Genomic DNA, 21,510 nt, shown 5'->3' with positions numbered 1-21,510 from the left:
GCGGATTTATGCGTATAGACATATGTACATACCTAAATTTTATTAGTTCATTTTTTCAGCTTGCATAGAAATACATACAAAAGCGCTTGTGTGTGCACAGTATCTGCTGTTCATGGAATTTGCTCAAAGCTTTTTAAATCCCCACTATTCGCATATTCACATTCCCAAACGCTACATTCTTCGCTCATACCAGCTTTACCCCACTGCTTGTTAAACATGAGTACATGCAACTCATGCTGTCAGTCTCTTGTATGCTGGGCAATTCCTTTTTTTTTTATATATATTTTTTTGCGCTCCATGAGCTTTTGTGCTTATTTCGCCATTTCCCATGGCAATGCGGTTTAGTAGCAGAATACTTACTAAGAAATTAATAGTTGTAAAATATTATTTAAATACGTAGTTGTATCAAAAAGGAAATAGTAATTCCCAGAAGCAACAAAGTGAAGAATAAAAAATGTTTTTAAATCGTGAAGGCAAACAAACGAAGGGGGAGCTGTTTAAACATTTTCTCTTTTGCTTTGTGAAGATAGAAATTTACTGCAATAAAATTGAATTCAACATGGAAAATAATAATGATTTATTCTTCATCCTTTACGAGTCTTAGGTAGGTAGGTAGGTATAGTGGTAGTCGGTGGACACTCCTAGGCCTGCTGTAGACCCATTGTGATACCACCAGGGCTGTAGCCTCTCCTCACTTTACATTGTGCTCATAGAACCAACCTGTGGCTTTTATATATCTAACAAGACTTGATATTTTTATATTGGCTACTTCTGCCTAGTTATTGCCTAACATTTTTCAAAAATGAGTAAAGGGGTACATCGATTTAAACAGATAAAGTAAAAAAATAATAGTCCCCTGTTTGTTTTTTATAATTTACGTTTACAATCTGTTGCACAATTGTTATTAATTCTACAAATTATTATTAATAATTTCATTTGCCAATACTTATGTCTCTTGAAGGCATTTTAATCTTCATCTACAGGGTTGCCCATATTCGACGGACCCGACGGATGTCGATGACTCTTTGGGCCCATTCCAATCGACGAGGCTTGTCCGCAGGCAACAATCTTTGCGTCAGTTGAATCTTATACGGGAATAAATGCAAATCAATGCGGATAATTTGTTGTAAAATGCATATTGCACATTGCGATTAAAGCAGACAACGAGTGGACTATTAATAAGTTGAGGAGTCTTAATTACCTACTTATTTTTAGACTTCGGTTCATTTTTTATGTTTTTAATTAAATTTCAATTTAGAAATCAAAATTTCAATAAATTATTGTGCAAATCACAATTTCATAAGTTTGAATTCCATACACACATACAAAGAAACATACTTCACTTTACTCTTTTTAATTCACAATCGAATGGATTAAATCTTCGAAGATGTTTTTATGCTGTGAAATATTTTACAACATTTTTGATTGCGTTATCGAAATTCCATTCCCCTTTTTATTGAGCAAAATAACGCTTTCAAGGCACATTAACAAAAAATGTAGACACTTTTCATATAAACGCATGCATAATTGTTGAATTTTTGATTAACTGAAAATTAAGTTTTTTTATACTTAATAGTTCATTGGAGAAAAAAGTATTTCCCAATAAAAAAAACTACCTTAATATTTATTTTTATTTTCTGCCTGTTGATTGTACTCTATATTTTTTATAAATTCTTTGGAGTGCATTGCACCGCTTTTCACTGCGCATTCCATGCAAATGTGTATCTGGCGTTTGCAAATATTTACTGACATACATACATATGTAGGTATATATGTACATATATACGCAAAAGTACGGCTGTTGCAACTGTTTGAATGTGGCGCCACACTTGGAATATGCAAATGCCTCGAATAGTGTAGAACGCTGGGCAATAATATATGGAAGGATTTATTTCAATTGAAAAATGCGTGCTGTATGCACATTAAGGCGGGTCGATTTATACGATCACGAATGAAATACACAATCAACCGCACACAGAGTTTGCGGGATATTCCTTTGTTGAGAATTTTTAACCCTCATTTTTAGTTTTTTTTTTGTCGGGACAACTGGCAAGTGCAGCACTCAGACGTGAATTAAGTCATTGTACTACTCTTGGATTCCCTTTTAGTTTTCTTTAAATCTACCCGATCTCCGATGAAATCTGAGTAGATCTTGTGGAGCCAAGGAGCCAAGATGGTCGCTTCTTAACACATCAGTGCCAAAGACCTCAAACCTGATTCGAGCGAAAGCGGGGCAGACGGACAGGAAGTGGTCCGCCGACTCATCCTCCTCTTCACAAGCTGGGCAGAGTACACTGTTTGAGATGCACAACCTTTCTATGTGCTTTGCCCACAGAAAGTGGCCCGTCATCAGTCCAACTAGCCGTCTGCACTCCCCTCTGCTTAATGACAGAAGGCTTTGTGGCTGTCGATCGAACATGACAGGCAGCATCAGTTTAGTCCCTCATTAGTCGAGTCCTTAATCCAACTATGAGTGAGATCTTTAATTTAAGTATTACACTTTTTGGATAGCTAAAAAGACATAGTACTTTTTATAATATACTTGAAAAAAATTTGTGTTTAATGTTGCAAAGTAGGAAACACTTATTGGAAAATCTTACATTCTACATAACTTGATGTTGTATGAAGAGCGAAGAGCCTCAAGAATGGTAGGTTATATGCCACCACTCAACACCACCATGTTGGGTCCCTGAAAAAAGCGGTACTGTCTCGATGTCAAAAAAAGAAATCCAAATAAAATTAGAAGAAATGTAGCTCAAATTCTCCAGAAAACTAGCTGATCGGCTACAGCAGCCATCGATGTACGCTTAAGAACCGTTTGATATCTAATTTCAGATTTTTGAGGTTATGTAGCTTTTCGACTAGAGTCCGCTAACAAATTTTTTTTAATTTTCATGCCGAAATTAGTATTATATTAATTCATGTTTATAAATAAAGGTGTCTTATGAGTTCTCAGGTGGTTTTAATCGCCCTTCGTAGTTATTTGAACTGCTTGTTTGCCATGAAATTTAAAAATCAAAATATCGACCCACCCTAATATAGACACAACTATTCATATATGCGTACCAATTTATAACGGTATTTTTGTAAGTGCATCTCCATATAAATGTATGCTAAGTTAAATTGGCCGACTGACTAGTTACGTACAAAATCTCCATTCGGATGCTACGTCAGAAGTGCCTCAAAAATCATCTTGATTTTTAAACCTTTTTTTATTCCATATAAAACACATTTTTTATTTGGAGGAAAAGTAAAATACCCAAGCAGAAAAAAATGCTACAAGTCAACTTTATTTTAATGCGTTAAAACTGAATGATTAACACCTCAAAAGGACTACAAAACTGCATACTCAAAAGGTTTCTAAAAATTTTAATTAAAAAGTCTGATTCTCAATTATGTGATGAAATAAAAAAATTAAAATCTAAAAAGGCACCTGGCTTTGACATCATCACCGGGGAAATCCTAAAACAACTCTCACCAATTACTCGAACTAAATTAACCAAAATTATGAATGCTATCTTCAGATTGAAACACATTCCTATATATATTACTAGAAAACTGCCGAGGTAATCATGGTCAACAAGCCAGGAAAGCCAGCACACGACGTCTCATCATATCGGACTATATCCCTCCTACCCATTTTGTCAAAACTATTGGAAAAACTACTTGCCAAACGCCTTAACAATATTATTGAGCAGAGGAATCTGGTACCAGCGCATCAATTTGGCTTTCGCCCAAAACATTCGACAATCGATCAAATTCACAGGCTAACTCAAGTTATAGAAAATGCCTTCGAAAAGAAAAAAGTGTGCTCGGCTGTCTTCCTCGATGTATCCAAGGCTTTCGATAAGGTTTGTCCCTATGGCCTTCTCAACAAAATAAAAGAGCTATTACCAATTCTATATTACAAAATTTTAAAATCCTATCTACCCGATCGCTTCTTTCGAATACGACGACAAGTATTCTGGCCTGAAAGAAATTAAAGCTGGTGTCCTACAGGGTATCGGTTTGGGGCCTATCCTTTATCTAATTTTCACATCCGATTTGCCTACCAATCAGAACTGGGTCATAGCAACGTTTGCAGACGACACCGCTATCTTGTCAGTGGGAAATACACAAATTGAGTCAATTGCAAATCTTCAAAAACATTTAAGCAGAATCCATGAGTGGACAGTTACTTGGCGCATAAAACTAAATGAAACCAAATCCGTTCATATTGATTTCACGTACAATAAGATATCTTCCACTATATATATATGCAGTGCAAGTCCCGTATCATAACACGGCTAAATACCTGGGTACTCGTATGACTCTTGACACCAAACTCAGATGGAATTCTCACGTAAAGAAGAAAAGAGAAGAACTCGATATTAAATTCCGAAACATGTATTGGCTTATGGGTAAAAGTATGTACAATAAAGTACTTCTCTACAAGCAAATGCTAAAACCAATTTGGACGTATGGGATACAACTATGGGGATGCTCAAGCTTCAGCAACATACTTCAAATCCAAAGGTTCCAGAATAAAATTTTGCGATGCGCTACTAACGCGCTCTGGTACGTACGCGATCTCGGCATAGAACCAGTTGCCGCTGTAATTAAAAAAAATGTCCTATATCATATAAATAGGCTATCTCATCATGTCAACAGCGAAGCCTCAGCTCTCACCGACCAACATAAATGGTTTGAAAGGCTGAAACGCAAAAAGCCGCACCACCTCGTGCAGTAAACAATTCCTTTGCAAGTTTGTTCGTTAGTTTATTTTTATTAACTAGTTACAATAAAAAGAATACAAAAAAAAAAACAAAATTAAAAAGTTGGAAGATTTGCTAAATTTTCCTGAATTTCCTACATTGGTGGGAATAGTAATTCTTGGCTCCTTTGTTAAACAGTTACCTAATTTTTTTTTTTTTTTTAAATTAATTAAAATTAAATTAAAAAACAATTTTAAAATAGAATGAAATTTAAAAACATTATTTAAAAATTAAATTAAAAAATTAAAAAAAAAATTATATTCACATGCGGGTTCGGGTTTTTTCGACTGGTGCTTGTTGGAAATGTATTCTTTCCCCTTCTCGTGCACTTCAAGTACATACATACATACATACTTATATGTTACTCCACAAATGCCGCGCGATTCAACGTATGAAAATTAGTTGTGCCAGTTTTGATTTATTTGAATAGCTTTGTGGAACTATGCAAATTAGAAAATGTGGAACTGTATGCCTGTTTTTTTTCTACATTTCTACATTCGCACACACATAAATGCATGCATGCAAACTCTTACGTTACACAGATGCTGGATAAAGTAGTTCGCCTGGGGAAAATCGAAATTGACCACAATGCAAATTAGAAATGCTGCATTGACGCGCTTTGCGAGCTCCATTTATATTAGCGGATATCTGGCAGGAATAATATGAAAAAGTTGCTTTGAATAACAGAGTACATATGTAGATGTGTTTGTACGTGCAAGTAGCTGAATTATATATATATTTGCCTACAAAAATACTCGTATAATAAAATTATATTAAAAGTAAAAATTTGTTGAGAACGAGATTGAAAAATGAAATGGCCCTCAGCAAATGTCATTTTGTGGAGCGACATGAATTGATTTATTGTAACATTTTTGAAAGTTAAAGTCTGGACGGCCAAATTGCTTTATACAATTACGAAATGATATTTTATTTCGTCACAGAAAATTATGTTTTTTGCTTTCAATTTAAAGAGGGGTGCCTTTTATATTTCGGGGTTTGGCAACCCTGGTGTTGCAATCTGGCAACTGACAGCTGTATCGCAAAGTTTGACTTTTTTTGGCTTTTACGTACTCAGAACGTTTTGAAATAACAGCGCTGTGTTTACAGTAACTTAAAAGATTCATCTCGGTCCAAAAATGGAATTAAATCGTGAACTTTTTTATTGCGATTATTTTTTACAACTTTCGACGTGGATTAACTCAGCAACATTGCATGGATGAACTTAATTCATTTTTTGCCGATGAAGCTCCATCAAGGACTAGTGTTTATCGATGGTATGGTGAATTCAATCGTGGTCGTAGTTCACTCCAAGACGTGAAGGTCGTCCAAAATCAGTTGTTGTTCCGAAAACCATTGATGCTGTGCGCGAACTGATATTACAACATCGTCATGTGACCTATCGTGAGATTGAGACAATCTTAGACATTAGTGGGACCAGCATACATTCAATATTGCATAAACATTTGACTGTCAAAAAAATTTGTTCGTGTTGGATCCCACACAATTTGTCAATCGCTCAAAAAAGGCTCGTGTCGATTGCTCGAAGGAAATGCTCAGAAAATACGATCGCGGGGCTTCGAGACACGTCTATGACATCGTGACAGGTGATGCATTATGGATTTACGCGTATGAGCCCGAAAGTAAACAGCAGTCGACTGTATGGGCGTTTCAAGATGAGCCAAATCCAACAAAAGTTGTTCGCGCACGAAGCACTTCTAAGCAAATGGTCGCCTGTTTTTTCGGAAAAACTGGACATGTCGCAACCGTACCACTAGAACAACGCAGAACAGTAAATTCTGAGTCGTACACAACCATTTGTTTGCCAGCTGTCTTCCAAGAAATTAGGAAAACCAATCGCCAAAGACGGATCACTCTTCACCAGGACAATGCGAGCTCTCACACATCGGCTCAAACAACTGCATTTTTGAGCACACAAAATGGGTCATCCGCCGTATAGTCCTGACTTGGCACCGAATGACTTCTTTTTATTCCCGTACGTAAAAAACAAACTGAGAGGTCAACGTTTTTCGACAAAAGGCATCCCTCGTATAACAAATTGTTTATATCGGGTGTGTTTTTTGGTGTTTGAGCGAACATATTTATTTTTTCCAACGTTATTGTAGGCGTACATCAAGGCTCAGCTTTAAGGGGGGCCTCTACTGTAAAACTTAAAAAAAATCGATTTTTTACTTTTTGTTGAAACATACTCAGAAACAACTCCAGAATGTTCCATGAAAATCTTAAAAAGAAATCTTGAATAGTTTTCAAGTTATAAAAGTTTTAGCAAAGCAGGTATAAACTGAGCGCTCGAGCGGTTTACGGTCATATGCGCTTGATAATGCGCTTGTTTAAGCGTGTTTTTCTCGAAACCACGTTTTCAAAATTGCCCACATCACAGCTCCGTGAAAAATTAACATATCAAGCTCAAACTTTGATAGTATATTTTTAACAATATTTACTAGTTTTTAAAGCTATGGTCGGAAAAAATTTATAATTTATAACCCCTTTTTTAATAACAAAATGACAACAAAAAAATGTCGATTTTTTAAAAAACTTCAAAAATTTTACAAAAAATTTTTTTTTTGCAAGTAATAGGCTTAACAACTAAAAATAATGATATATAATAAAAAAAAATTGGTTTTTTTCATTTCAGATTTTTTTTAAATGCGCGACAGTGTGGGCAGATTTCAAAAGGCGTTTCGGGGGAGCGGCTGTACAGCTGCCATTTTGAAATGAAAATAAATTTATAAAATTTTTTTGTACACTCAAGACCTGTGTTTATGTAACCCTAAACTTTTTTTTACTAATTAAATTAATACAAGTAGGAAAACAAAATCCATGAAAATTTGATTTTTACAGTAGAATCCCCCCTTAAATCTTCTTCTCTTTAATCTGGTGATGGATTTCCTTATGCGTGATATCCAAGGCAACCTCCCTTGGACGCTACTGATGATGTAGCCCTTCTCGCACGCGACAAAGTCATACCGAAAATCTGAACCAGCGAGGTACCGACCTTGAATCGAATGGGATACGAGTAAGCCGCACAACGCCCGAAGCAATCGATTTTCACTTTGCTCCACAGGGATTTCAGAGTTCAGCTTGCACAATAAATAACGTTCCCCTCAAAATCGTTGATAGCTGTAAGCACTTGAGCTCGTTTGTCAGCGAAGATGACACCTTTGAACGAGAAACTGCTCACCGAATTCAATGTGGATGACAAAGCAGAGGAGCAGTCTCCAGTGTCCCGTGCGACAAGAAAATTCCACAAAAATTAAAAGGTAAAATCCACAAAAGCATGATCAGGACGGCAATGACCTATGCATCCGAGTGGTGGGCTGTACCACGTAAGCTATAGCTGAAACTGCAAGCGCTGCGGTGGAAGGCTGAGGTGGGCCAGCGGCGTTACACTGCCGTAGACGATTCAAAACATATTTATTCTTGGTGGCAATAAAGTTACTCCAATCGACACTAAACTCCAGGAAAACCGCCTACGTTGGTACGGCCATGTAGTGAGAAGAGCAGAGTATCACACAGTGAAGCAAGTGTTGCAGATGGAAGTAGCAAACAGAGAGCCAGGCAGATCACCAAAAACCTGAAAAAGCACCATTGAAAACGACATGCGATGCAGAAACGTCAGCGAAGAGCCGACTCAGGACGGCGTGATGTGGAGACTTCGCACAAGGAGAGCCGACCCAAAATAAGATTAAAGAAGAAAGTAAATTTTCACAAAGCGTTGTTATTGCATGCAACGATTAATGATGACTTGCCAAATCTTACTGAACAAAAAAGTCAACACAGCTGTGAAACCATAGTTATCGATATCGGTGGTTCTCATGCAGCTGGAAAAACCGCCCTGTATAAAGCGAACCGTCATCTGGTCGCTTCTTCAATCACAACTGTTTTACGCCACGAAAAGTGACAGAAACTCAGTATAATAACATCGCCGAAATGAATTATTTTACCTTTGAACATTGAAAACTTAGACTACAGCTGTTGCAGAACCAGCCCAGGCAGGTGTTTGAAAGAAGTTTTATTCTACGTTTAATCAGAAGGTTCACACTTTCTAATGAAACATCATTTACTTCGTCTACTTCCCTTCTACTCTGTAGTGAACATGTTTTCTTACAAATGAGCAACAACAGCTTTATGCCGACACCGAACGGTATGAAAGAAATGCATTGGGGGTCTGCCTTTTTCCATTTTGTTTTTTTTTTTGGTAATATAAACTGACGAAAACACATCTTCAAAGCCTAAATTGGAAAAACTTTCAGAAAGCTCTCATTGATGATATCAGAAATGTACAAAAAGACTAAAAATAATATTAAAAACTTAATTTGACACTTACCCTGAAATGCCTTACTCACACTATCACTTCACTTGTGCTATATTTACATACGCGTATGCACCAGCTCTACTTATTCCCTCTGATATTTATTCATATGTATATTGACGACTATTTCCCTCCTTGTTGCATGTCATACTCATTTGCATCGGAAACTCATCAGCTGCAGTTTGACAACTGACATTTTTGACAGCGACATTTATGGTGCCTACCACATATTTATATTTTTTCTGTTCTACCCTGCCGGAAAAATGATTGGGATTTTAGGTCAATATTTTTATTAGGCAGTTGATGCACCAACATTTAAAGTGATTTAACAAAAGCATAGTTGAAATTTTTTTCACTCAAAAATATTTTGTATTTTGTCGAAATAAAAACTATTCCTTCAGCAACCACATGGAAAAAAGTATAACAAGTATGCAAGCTTGTAAATCTATGTTCGGCAAAAAATGGGGTCTCAAGCCACGTGTCGCACTTTGGATGTACAGCTTAGTGGTTCGGCCAATTTTGACATTCGGTTGCCTAGTTTGGTGGGTATCTCTTCAGAAGGGCTACAACACCACTAAATTAGAGAGAGTGCAGAGAACTGCATGTGTGGGCATCACTGGTGCTTGTAGAACATGTCCCACTGCTGCGCTCAACGTTATTCTGCACTTACTTCCTGTGGATCTGCATGTTAAATCCATTGCTGCTCAGAGTGCTATTAGGCTGAAGGAGATTGGCCTTTGGAGGCAACTTCCTGTAGGACATAGCAGCATCTTGAATCAAATCTCCCCTTCCTTCTCTGTTATTCGCACTTACCTCTCCATCCGCACACTGTGCTTTGAGGGTTGTGCTAGGGCTATCTTTCCGAGCAGGCAAGATTGGAAAGAGGGGAGAGTCAGCTTCTTCTTGATTTTTGTCGGAACTCCGAGCGCCCATTTTTCACCGAGATACAGCTTTTCAAAAATCACTAAGAAATTTAGGAAATTTTACTGCTCCCTTAATTTTTGTGTGAAGTGTATTATAAATTTTCTGAGAGGGTGATTAATTTTGCGCCACCTAGTACTTTGAAGTGATTCAAAAGTTTTGTTGATTTCTGAAATTTTTTGCGCCGACGTTGTTGGGTGTTTGAATAAAAAAATGTGAAGAATTCCTTTAATGGAGAAAATGCACAATTCACTTGCGCTTTATTATACCCAAATTCAAGAGGCGACAACCATGCCAACTTGAAATTTTTCTAAAAATTTTGTTTAAAAAATGTGTAATTTTGTGGAAGGTTTTATATATTAAATCTTCCCCAAAAAATATTAAAATTCTGATTAAAAAATTTTAAATTTTGGTGAAAGGCTGTTACTTCTTTTATAAATAAGTTATATTAGAATTTTATATAATAAATTTTCCCAAAAAATGTATAAAATTAAATTGCCAATAAATAAATTTAAAAAACCTGTGAATACATATGTAAGTGCCTGTGCTGCAATTCTTAAGCTCTCTGTTTGTATGTATTCTTAGTTACACCAGAGAGCAAACATACAACCCCAGCATAGTTCGTATATTTTTTCCAACTTTCCCTTAAAGTTGCATTTTCCAGTAATAGTTACTTCACCCGCCACAAACAATCATCAAAAGACAATAAAATTTCTGAAGATTCACTTAACTTCAGCTTTAAGTGACCCCTCTTTAATTTTCTCTTCTATCTCATATATACAAATCTTTTATTTCATTTTCCTCGCCTTCCAGCACTACTGTTGTTTTAATTTACTTTATTTTCTATACGTTTTGTTTTTCTATGTTTTTCTATTACGCTTCCGCGTGTTTATTTTTCTTTCCTTTTTCCTTTAATACCCGTTGTGCTGTACAACAAATTGAATTGAATTTTCTGTCATGCACTTTATGCTGCTGTAAAGTTGTCTTGTGAACATTGTCCGTTTATATGTGCATTCACACATATGTACATGAGTTTGCTAACCTCTCTACGCTGTGCGGGTGTGCACGCAATGCCAAGCTAAAGTGGGTGGGGAAATGCAATGGAGTTTAGTTGACTTAAGTTCTCTTGAGAACTTTAATGAATAGAAGAACTATCTGAGAGAAAAAGTTAGATGCATGAAAATGGGAGAAAAAAATATGTAAGGCATATATGTATGTATGTAGGTAATAACAGTAAAATGCTACTCGTATCAACATTTCTTAGTTATATAACTGGAGGAGGAGAGAAAGGGCGCAATAAGAGTGTATTTTGAAAAGAAAAGAAAAATAAAACTCTCCTGCAGATAAACTTAGTATACCAATTGAAAACAAGAATCTAAAAGTTGTAATGCACTGTGTTTCGGCATGCACTCAATATTGGATAAGTGACTGCGAGGCATCAAAAATCGAAAATCGATCAGTCGAGGTCACCAAACTTAATTTTTTATTTATTTGTGATGAGACTCATGGAATTATTCAAATAGATGCAGAACTCTATAAGATCATTTTTTAAATGGCGGTACCTTTTAGAAAAAAAAAAACAAAAATACAGTACAGTTGTACAGTACAACAGTTGCGTTATTGCCAAGGAAAAAATTAATCGATATTGTGATTATGATTTATTTTTGGAATAATTTTACGATTGGAATCGATTCAACAATCGTTCTGGCGTTTGTAAACGGTACAATAATCTTAATCTTAGTTGTGACGAAAATAATCGATTAAGTTTTAGACAATTTTTTCGCGTCGTTACTTTTTGTTGCGATTTTGTGAGATAGATTTACTTATTTTTTTTTTTTTAGAACGATTTATTTTTAGACCATTTTTTATTTGATTTTTAATATTCCTATTATTTTTATTATTTTATTAAAGCGCAGCGGTTAAGATGGCTGGGTCACATTACAAGAATGGACGGTACGAGGGCGCAGAAGAAGATCGTAGTAGCCAGAGCGTTCAACAGTAGAGCAAGAGTAAGGCCGAGAACAAGATGGACCCACGAACTAGAGGACGACATCAAGAAACTTAGGATAACGAACTGGAAAAAGTCGCAAGCGTTCGAGACGTATGGAGGTCCCACGTGCAGCAGGCCAAAGCTCACAAAGAGCTGTAGAGCCAAAATATGATGATGATTATTTTATTCCATTAAAATTTTTATTGTTGTTATTATTTTTATTTTTATTAATATTTCTATTATTATTATTATTGTTTTTATTTTATTTTTGTTATTTTTTTAAATTATTTTTCTTTGGCATTTTCCAAAAACGGTGCTGGTCGCTAATTAGGATTATTTCAGTAGAAATACTCAACAACTTCAACAACAACACCCCTTTTATTCCGATTAAAATTGGTTCAAAATTATTATTATTAAATTATTGTATTTATTATTATTATTATTTTATTACATTTTTATTATTTTATTTATTATTTTTACAGTTATTACTTTTATTACTCGTTTTATTTTTATTATTAAAATTTTTGTCTATATCTTTTTTGCGGCATTATCCCTTTTCGATTAAAATCGTTTCAAACTCCGATTTATTTTGTTTTCTTTTATTTTTAACGCTCGCGATACTTTAAATATAATTTAAAATTTCTTTTTACATTATTTGCACATTTCTATTTCCTGTTAGCTACAAATCACCCATTTATCGGTGCTGCACCCTTTTAAAATACATTATACATTTATCGCCGCACCTCCACCAATTACTTAAGTGGAAGTGCAATTTGAGTTCTTTACCTGCTTACTTCTTACCTCTACTAAAAATTGCAAAAATTGATTTTTCATAGTCTTTTTCAAGCCGTGAAAGCTGCTGCTAAATCCTTAGACTTCTATTTTGCTATGCCAGATTTCAAGAATTTTATCCTCTCAACATTGGCAGTGTTTACTTTTCGTTTTCGTTTCGATCTTTGTATACAGTTATATGCTACAATTCTAATTTTTTCTATGACTGAATTCTTTTTTATTCTCGTCTCGTTTTTTTGCTGTTTAGTGAACTTTGTTATTCAATCACGTATTCCTCATCTGTTTTGCAAATCAATAAGGCACTTTTTCTTATTATTACTGCTGTTTGTGCTCAACAGAATGTATTTTGTACCTTAATTTGATTGATGTCTATGAGTATGTGTGTGTACGTATGTGTGTATGTGTGCCTCTAATCTTTGTAGGCATGTACAAGTACATATCGCCATGCGCCTGGGGCCCATCTATCCATTATTTACATTGAAAGTTCTTCTCACTTGTTTATTATGATTTTCGCCACACTTGGCTGTCATTAATTGTTCCAAAGCACGTACACGCGCTATAATTGCGCCAAAGTTCAACAAAAACCGAATAAACAACTGCAACAACTGAAGTCAGAAAACTACAAAACAAAAAAAAAACATGTTCCAAACTAATACCACAAAATCCAGCTGTGTACCAAAAGCAAAAATACGGAATTACAGCAAAGCTATGCCGGCAATAAAACAACACCAAGTTTGCTGAGGGGAACACAAATTTGGAATACATTTCCTGCTATTTTTGATGTGTGGCGAACCATTCCCAAACTTAAGTGCAAACCAGAAAACAACAAAATACAAGCACATAGAAAAATTTATATGCCGCCGACATGTTTTAGAAATGATTTAGTTGACTGTTGGTGGCATAGAATAGAGAAATGTGAAAGTTTCTGGGAAGCTCCTAAAGAGCTGTGGTAAAATATGTACTCATACACACTTATATACCTCCGTATACGTGCATACATGGGGTAAGGCGCATAAATATTATACTTTTCGGGCATTAAATGCTTTCTAAGTGAAAGAGAGTAGTTACCTCTTATCTTTATGGAAGTAGTTGGCATATTTTATGTTAAGCAAGCAGAGGTACATACCTGGAAAGAGATAAAAAATATCATTTTATTAGCATATAAACACTTTTTTGCTAATTTTTACGCTACAGTTATAAGGTAAAGAAATAAACATTAATAACTAACTACAATTTTCACAGCAATTATTGTTCCGCAAAATATTAACGGCCGAATTCCAAAAAATTATTTTTAGAAAGCATAAAAACATAAAAGATTTTAATGGAAAAATTAACTTTCTTCTAAATAACCTAAACATACGAAACATTAAAATATTTACATATCTCTCTAGCAACGAAAATTCACATTAAAAGGCTTAAGAGCAAAGCACCCATAGACGTTGCAGCCGGCATACGCAGCGTGACCGCATTGCTGTAATGTGACATTTTTTACGATTTGCTTGGCCACTGCTGCATTCCCTATTTTATTGGCTGCTTAATATTTCACATCAACTATGCTGCTTATTGCCGTTTTGGCAAGCTGCATTTTTCTAGCCACCAGCAGGGACACGTGTTTGTTGTCGTGTAATAACCCATCCAACACAAATTGGCGAAATCGGGGAGAAAATTCAAGTAAATTTTCATACAAATCGATACCAAATATATTCCAAAATTCTGTGGTTTTTAAAGGCCAATAAATTTTACGCTCGCATAGAAAAACTTAATATTCTCAACAAAATTGTTAAATTGGCTTTTTAAGCTACAAATATAAATATTTAATCGAGTGACAACTCCCTTCGGCGGGCGCTTATCTTCATTTAACTTTTGTTTGCTCAAGAGAGGGTAATCTATTCCGCTACGGAAGACTTTGCTGAAGGAAAAAATGTCCGCTCGAGGGAAGTGTTCATCTGAAAACAGACTCCATTAAGAGAGGTTAAACTGTATGTGAAAACTTGCATTAGAACTCAAAGAAAAGACAACTTATTCCTTTATAAGCAGAAATCGGTCAGAGGTCATTTTGCCAGAAGCTCACAGAAATGTATGTATAAGCACCTGGCGGTTGGCTCATTTTCATAATACAACTTTTCAAGAAATTTAAATCCGTTTTACTAATATTTGCGAAACTCAATCTCGTAATGAATTTTGAATTATATTTCTTAACGATGTCTGAATCAGTACTGCTATTTGAGATTTCAAAAGGGTGGCTAAGTTTCAAGGGCTGGTGTTGATTTTGAATAAAATACAATTTTTTTAGGAAATTATTGTCATTTCTCTTTATTATGATAATATTGGTATGGCTCAATTACGTATGAAAAAAAATATCGGCCAAATGGCCGCCAAGGCCTCGGCGGCACACCTCCATCCGATGGTCGAAATTTTCGATGAGGCTGAGGCATAATTGAGGTTCTATGCCGTTAATGTGCCGAATTATCTCATCCTTTAGCTCTTGAATTGTTGTTGGCTTATCGACGCACACCTTTTCTTTCAAATAACCCCAAAGAAAGAAGGCCAACGGTATCGTTGACGTTTAGGTGTGATTCACATTCAACATCGACCCATGACATTTAACCACCCTTTATTAAGTCATAAGAAAAAAATGGATTTTTTGGTACCCAATTGTACTTTAATATTTATTTTTAGTCGTAGAGTGATCTTTAAATGTAGTTATTGGCAAATTTTACTTTGAATTTCAGCGATTAGAAATCATTTTAGTATCAGACGCAATAAGCTGTTTGTCTCCCAAAATAATTTGTTTTGGGCTTGATTTTAGACTTTTTATTAAAAAAAACGACTATTTCTTTAGCTTTTGCCTTGTAAAATTTCAAAATATTCCTCTTAAATTGAGGAAGATCGCACATAATAAGCAAAGTAAATCTTACTGAGAAAACTTCTTGAAGTTGAAGATGCACTGAAAATCGACAAATTATATTTTTTTTATTTAAAAAACTAATTGTATGAATTCATTGAGTTGATTGTAACATTTTGGCGCATATTTCTGTTTACAGTGAGTTTAAGAAAATTCCATATCATTGCAACTATTTTTTATGATTTTGTAATATCAGTAAGGATTCGTTAAAACCAAAACGCTTTTCAATCTTCAATTTTATGCTACAATGAAAGATCACTCTAAGCCCACACCTGCTCTTATGTTCCCGAAATTCATTTAGAGCTTGACTCTCTCAAAAAATAATAAATATTATCTCGGTGGGTGGCGAACTCTTTTATCTGACATTTTTTCTCCTCATGATTTTAACCATCAAATAGAGTACATAGATAAAAGAATAAACTAACAAAAATATTAGTGCTGGAACTGAATTCATCACAAAAAAGCTACGAACACCAAGAAAAACAAATAGTGGTAGTAGTACTTCTAAAATATGTAGCAACAGAATTCGGCTTGAACTTCCTACCTCTACACGAATAAATATTTTCACCCCACTTTCAAGCTGTCGATAGCATTACCCCTGCGTGAGTGGTAAATTTTGCCGACTACAACATTGTTGGTGACGTGTAGAAAAGATCTGCAAGTCACGCATATTTTTCGTTTACTGGGCGCGCTTACTTACACATCCAGAGCGTATTTCCACGGTAATGGTAATTGGTAATGGATGCTTTTAAAAGTTTTTTTTTATTATTTGGTGACAAATGGAATTTTAGAAGTACTTTGGAGTAAAAATAGTATTGAATATTTTTCCGCATTGGCTTAATTTCAGTCACTTGCAAGTTACTGGTATAAAAATGTGGAGAAAGAGAGTGGCCCAAAATTTTTTATATATGAATGTTTGACTATCTCGCACAGGAGATGAGTACACAATTAAATATAGTAATGCAATATAGTAAAACAATATAGTAATGCAGTTAGAACCATTTTTCATCACTTAGAATAAAAATGCATGCAAGCACACTACAAAAGCTGGTTTCAGGAAGAACTTATAGATGCCAAAACATAACTTCGCAAAATGTAAATCGAACTAACGAAATATGTGGCTGTTGGCATAAATTGGCTGGTGTGGTTGAAGCAAAATGAGTTTAGTATCTAGTGAAATACTGATTTTCGTCCTATGTATATAAATATTTATTTATAACTAATATTAGATCTTCTGCTAATTGAACTTCGCTTGAAGGTGGTCGGAGTTGCAATGAATAATCTGCTCATGTTCATGTTCTGCTCATCAAGGCATGGTCACTGCATGGTGATCGCAGTTCTTTTGTTGCGTTTTATTGTCCATATTAGTTTGGTTGCGCACTATACCCTTAAGAAGCTTTTTCGTGGCACTTACACTCGGACGTTTGCCATTGCCTGCCGAGGAGCGACAACTTTTAGAAAACAACTTTTTCTATTATTTGATATGGTCACATCAATTTTGACTTTTTTTTTCAAGGATGGTAGAGGTTTAGCTTTCAGCTGTGGTGAAAAACGAAATTGATCGAGTAGCTGCGGCTGCCACATCACCGCGGACTAGGCAGCAGAATCCTCCCGCTCATTTCGCACGTATTCACACACTCGTTTAATCAATCGTTTTTCAGACGCAAACGAAGTAACATGAGAAGAGGTTGTGCTGATTTTTTTTGTACATCACTAACAAAATCTGACTTTTTTCGTTAAAAAAAATCAGCTGTCATGACCCCGGGGACGCTAGCAAATCAGCTGTTTCCTTCAAATTCGCTGAAAGCCGGTTAACGATCTGATATTGGTCACACTTTCCGAAGTTTTTTCAACGTCCTTTTTTATTTTTCATTTTTTTTTTGTGTAAAGGTATAGCTTATCCTCTAACTGTATAGCTAAGACCAACAAAAACAATATAGTATATTCAATTTTCACTCTATGCAAAAATTAGAAAAATTCCACCAACTTTTCATGCGAATTCCGCGGTTTTTAATTAGAGTTTCTAGAAAGATTTTTGGTACGCACTTTTATGGCCTATTAAATTGTAGTACAATATAGTAAAAATCTGAAGTTGATAAAAAATCGCTTGCACGAAATTTTTTCAATGCCCAGCATTAGGAGAAAAAATTATAAAAAATCAACGGGTGTGTAAAATGCACCGGGAAAAGAAAAACTTGCACAAGGTTCCAGAACTCTGGTTACTTTAGATGACAAAAATTGTTAAGATCTGTATGATGGTGGTGGTGGTGGTGAAGGTACTGTCTGAGTGACTCAGCCCACACCCAATCAGCACAAAAGATGCCATTTTGATCCACTACTTGTGGAACCACTGTTTTTTATTAGTCGAACCATCTTGATTTTACTATGAATCTGGCTATGCCGTCTATTTTCTCCAGCAATTTCATGCAAGTTAACCATCCAGCATTCCCCAGACTTGGGCACTCACACAGATAGTGAAAGACGGTTTTCTTAGAGTCTTTTTAGTTGCAGCTTCCTCATCTATCGTTGTACGGCCACCCCATCTTCCTGGCATGTCTGTATATGTAGTTTGAGATAAAAATCCTAGAATGAATACCTACGCTAATACTTCACTGCGTCGAAATTAAATCACTGCCATCTCCATCAGGATTTCATGGTCGAGCTGCTTGTTGCATAGCCAACTCAACAGCGTACCAATAAAATGACCTGATCTATAAACTCTAGAACTAATTAAAATAAATCCAAACGGAAAACCTGGTTATATCGGTGTTCACCGAATTTTCACTATATTTTCGTTAACATTGAATAGAAAAAAAATTCTAAGCTAATGTTTTTCGATGCAAACACATAAATTTAAACATCCGCAAGGTAAAAATGTATGCATGTAAATAAAAAGCACGCAGCACCCACATACATAAATACATACATACGTACATATGCACCTACATATGGGGATGTATGCCTATAAGCTTTAGGTTTTTTTTTTTTGAAAACTAATGAGCTGCTAGTTCATATTTTCCACACGAATATCAATTGATGAATGTAAACAAATGAGAGCGAAATATAGGGAATACATACATACAAATGTGTGCATAAATGTGCGTACGAGTGTAAATGTATGCGCGCATGATTAGTATGAAATTGTAGACTTTCGCAAAAGGCACACACATGCATGTATGTGTGCATACATGTACTTTATTAACTCATACATGCACCCATTATACACAGCCTTTCAGCATTTTAGCAAACTAATTTATTGCTGGTTTCCATTGTTTGTATATTTGATTATAACAAAAACAAAAACAAAAAAATTTTGCAAACCGAGAGGGCAGAAAATTTAGAAAAAACAGAAAAAATATGCGAAACCGAGAAACTCAAGTGCAGAATACTTGACCAACGTGCATGTGTAGATAAGCGCACGCATTTTAATCTTGTCTGCTGCTAAAGTAGGTACATATATATTTATATACATATGTATATATCCATACATATAAATACACACATCTACATCCGCACATGCAAATTTTACTTTCGAGTCTATATGCGCCGCACTGTGTCGAGCAGACCACAGCAAGCCAATGTTCAGGCTAGGCAGACCCCATACCATTTATTACACTTCATTTAACAGACACAGCGCACAAACAAAAAAACACGACGATATGGAAAATGCCAAAAATAAAAAAAACGGAAAGGAAATAAAAATTCATAAAAAATCAGTGAAAAATTGCATGGAACAGCGGTGCAAAGGGTATGCGGGTTTCTGTTGTTTTTCGGCAGCAACAATTTTTAAAATTACGAAAATACCGTAGACAACATTCCAAATGAATTGCGATTTTTCTTGTTTCTTCTTTTTATTTGATTTTTTCACGCTCGTCTTTGCAAGCAATTCTAATTTTTCTCCACACACTCAAGTGAAGCCACTTGAGTTTTGTGGCACTCGGCCGTTTGCTGATTTCAAAAATCTTGTTTTTCGGGCGCGAAAACGAAAATGAATTCGAATTTGGTGCACACATAAATAAGTGAACGGATGTATATGTATATAAATGTACATAAATATAAGTTAATTTGCTTCAAGTTCATTTAGTTGCCAGGTTTTTTATGTGTTTTAAGTTTTTTTTTCCTTTTTCGCATTTTTTTTTTGTTGTCGATTCTGGCAGTTTTCGCGCTAGTTAATTTGCTTGTTTAATTAATTTCTTGCGAGCCATGCATTATTTTCATATTTTAGGAATTTTTTGTGTGCAAATATGTACATGTGAAGGGATTTGTTTTTCAAAAACAGTTCTGGTAAATTTTATTAGTGCAGTAATTTTGAATTAATTTTTTTTTTTTCATTCAAACCTTTGGTTATTACTGCGAATCACAGCAATAAAAAGAAAAATAAAATTTAATTTTACTGTGTGAATTTTGAAAACTATTCTCTTATTTGGTTTTTATTACCATGTACTAAAACTTTTTTTTAAATTATTATGCGCATTATTACACTTTTCTGCCTGTTTTTATGACGAGGTTTGAATAATGAGAAGATGCACTACTATTCTTAGTTTTACGACTCTTGGCGCGCACGACACAAACACAAAATGATGGGCGAGCTTAGATGCTGAGTCACGAGGAGGGCAAATCAGAAGTTTTTGATGCTTTAGTGCAAACTGGGAAAATTTAAATTGTGTGCCAACGTGATTTCATATAAGGTGGCACAACTAAGGCAACTGATTTGTTGTTTGTTGTTGTTGCTGTAGCAGTTTCGCTGGTTATTTTCGCCGATCTCATATAACGGTAAGTCCAAGAAACATGCCGTTTTGACGGGTTCACAGGGAGAGGGGTGCTAAGTGGTTCCCTACTATCGTGTGGGGTACCTTCTTATCCGGGCATATGTTGAGTATGTCGGGGCCGATTCTGAAGAGCTTAGAGTGCAACCTAATGCGATATTCTGAATTGTGCCAAATTATATATCAACTTCGGTTAGATTTAATTTGTTTTTGTTCTGCTTTATTTTTTCTTTTCTTTTGTTTTGGGGGTTCGAATGCCAAAGCGATCTGTTTTGTTTACACTCTGATCGAAACTCGTGTGTGGAAATACGTGGAAAGTAATCAGCTGATTTTGGCACTCAAGTCACCAAATTACAAAAGTAGAAAACATACAAATTTTTTTTCTACTACTACAACTGCATTGCCTGAATTCGTCTTGCCGCTTTCAGTATACAAAACAGGCGATCTCTTAAAAAATTATTATGCGGCCTCAAATGGCTGAAAAAGTTAAAATAAAACGCAAAAAAAAATATTTAAAAATTTAAAGCCAAGAGGAGAAGTTAGAAAAAATTAAAATCTTTAGTATTTGATAAAGAAAATTTAAATTTGAAAAGAAAATTTAAATTTGAAAAACTTGAAAAATCAAAAAACCAAATTATAAATTGTTTTTTTAATTTAAAGGCAATAGAAAATGAGAAAAAAAAAATAAAAAAAGAAATTTTAAGAACCTTTATAGTTGATAAACTTAAAAAATCAAAAAACAAAAAAAAAATATAAATTGTTTTTAGTTTTCTTTTTTAATTTAAACATAATTGAAAAAGTTACAATACATAAAAACAAAAATTAAAAAAAAGACATTAGATTTGAAATCCTTAAGAAATCAAAAAATGACATAAATATTTTGTTTAATTTAAAACTAATAGAAATAATTAAAAAAAATTTTAAAACTTAAATGAAATTAAAAAACAAATTAAAATAACTTGTAAAGTCAAAAAAATGCAATAATTTTTTTTTTGTTTTTTTAATTTAAATTAAAGAAGAAGTTAAAATAACTTGTAAAATCAAAAGAAAAT

The 21,510-nt window shown here is 34.7% G+C and overlaps 1 protein-coding gene across 6 annotated transcripts in view; it reads right to left on the bottom strand.

Annotated features, from left to right (window-relative positions):
- Positions 1-21,510, bottom strand: part of LOC128862739 (serine-rich adhesin for platelets-like) — a 133,893-nt gene that overhangs the window by 30,217 nt on the left and 82,166 nt on the right. The window contains exon 5 of one of the 6 annotated variants that reach the window (XM_054101440.1): positions 7,237-13,913. The exons of the other annotated variants lie outside the window; for them this stretch is intronic. Within the exon in view, the coding sequence (XP_053957415.1) occupies positions 13,887-13,913 (27 nt within the window). The 3' untranslated portion in view covers positions 7,237-13,886. Of the gene's footprint in view, positions 1-7,236; positions 13,914-21,510 lie in introns of those variants that run through there. 6 annotated transcript variants of the gene reach the window in all.

The sequence above is a fragment of the Anastrepha ludens genome, chromosome 5 (genome assembly GCF_028408465.1).
Source record: "Anastrepha ludens isolate Willacy chromosome 5, idAnaLude1.1, whole genome shotgun sequence".
Classification (NCBI taxonomy): domain Eukaryota; kingdom Metazoa; phylum Arthropoda; class Insecta; order Diptera; family Tephritidae; genus Anastrepha; species Anastrepha ludens.
The sequence above is the reverse complement of the archived record's forward strand: the minus strand, read 5'-3'. Positions and strand labels throughout refer to the sequence as shown.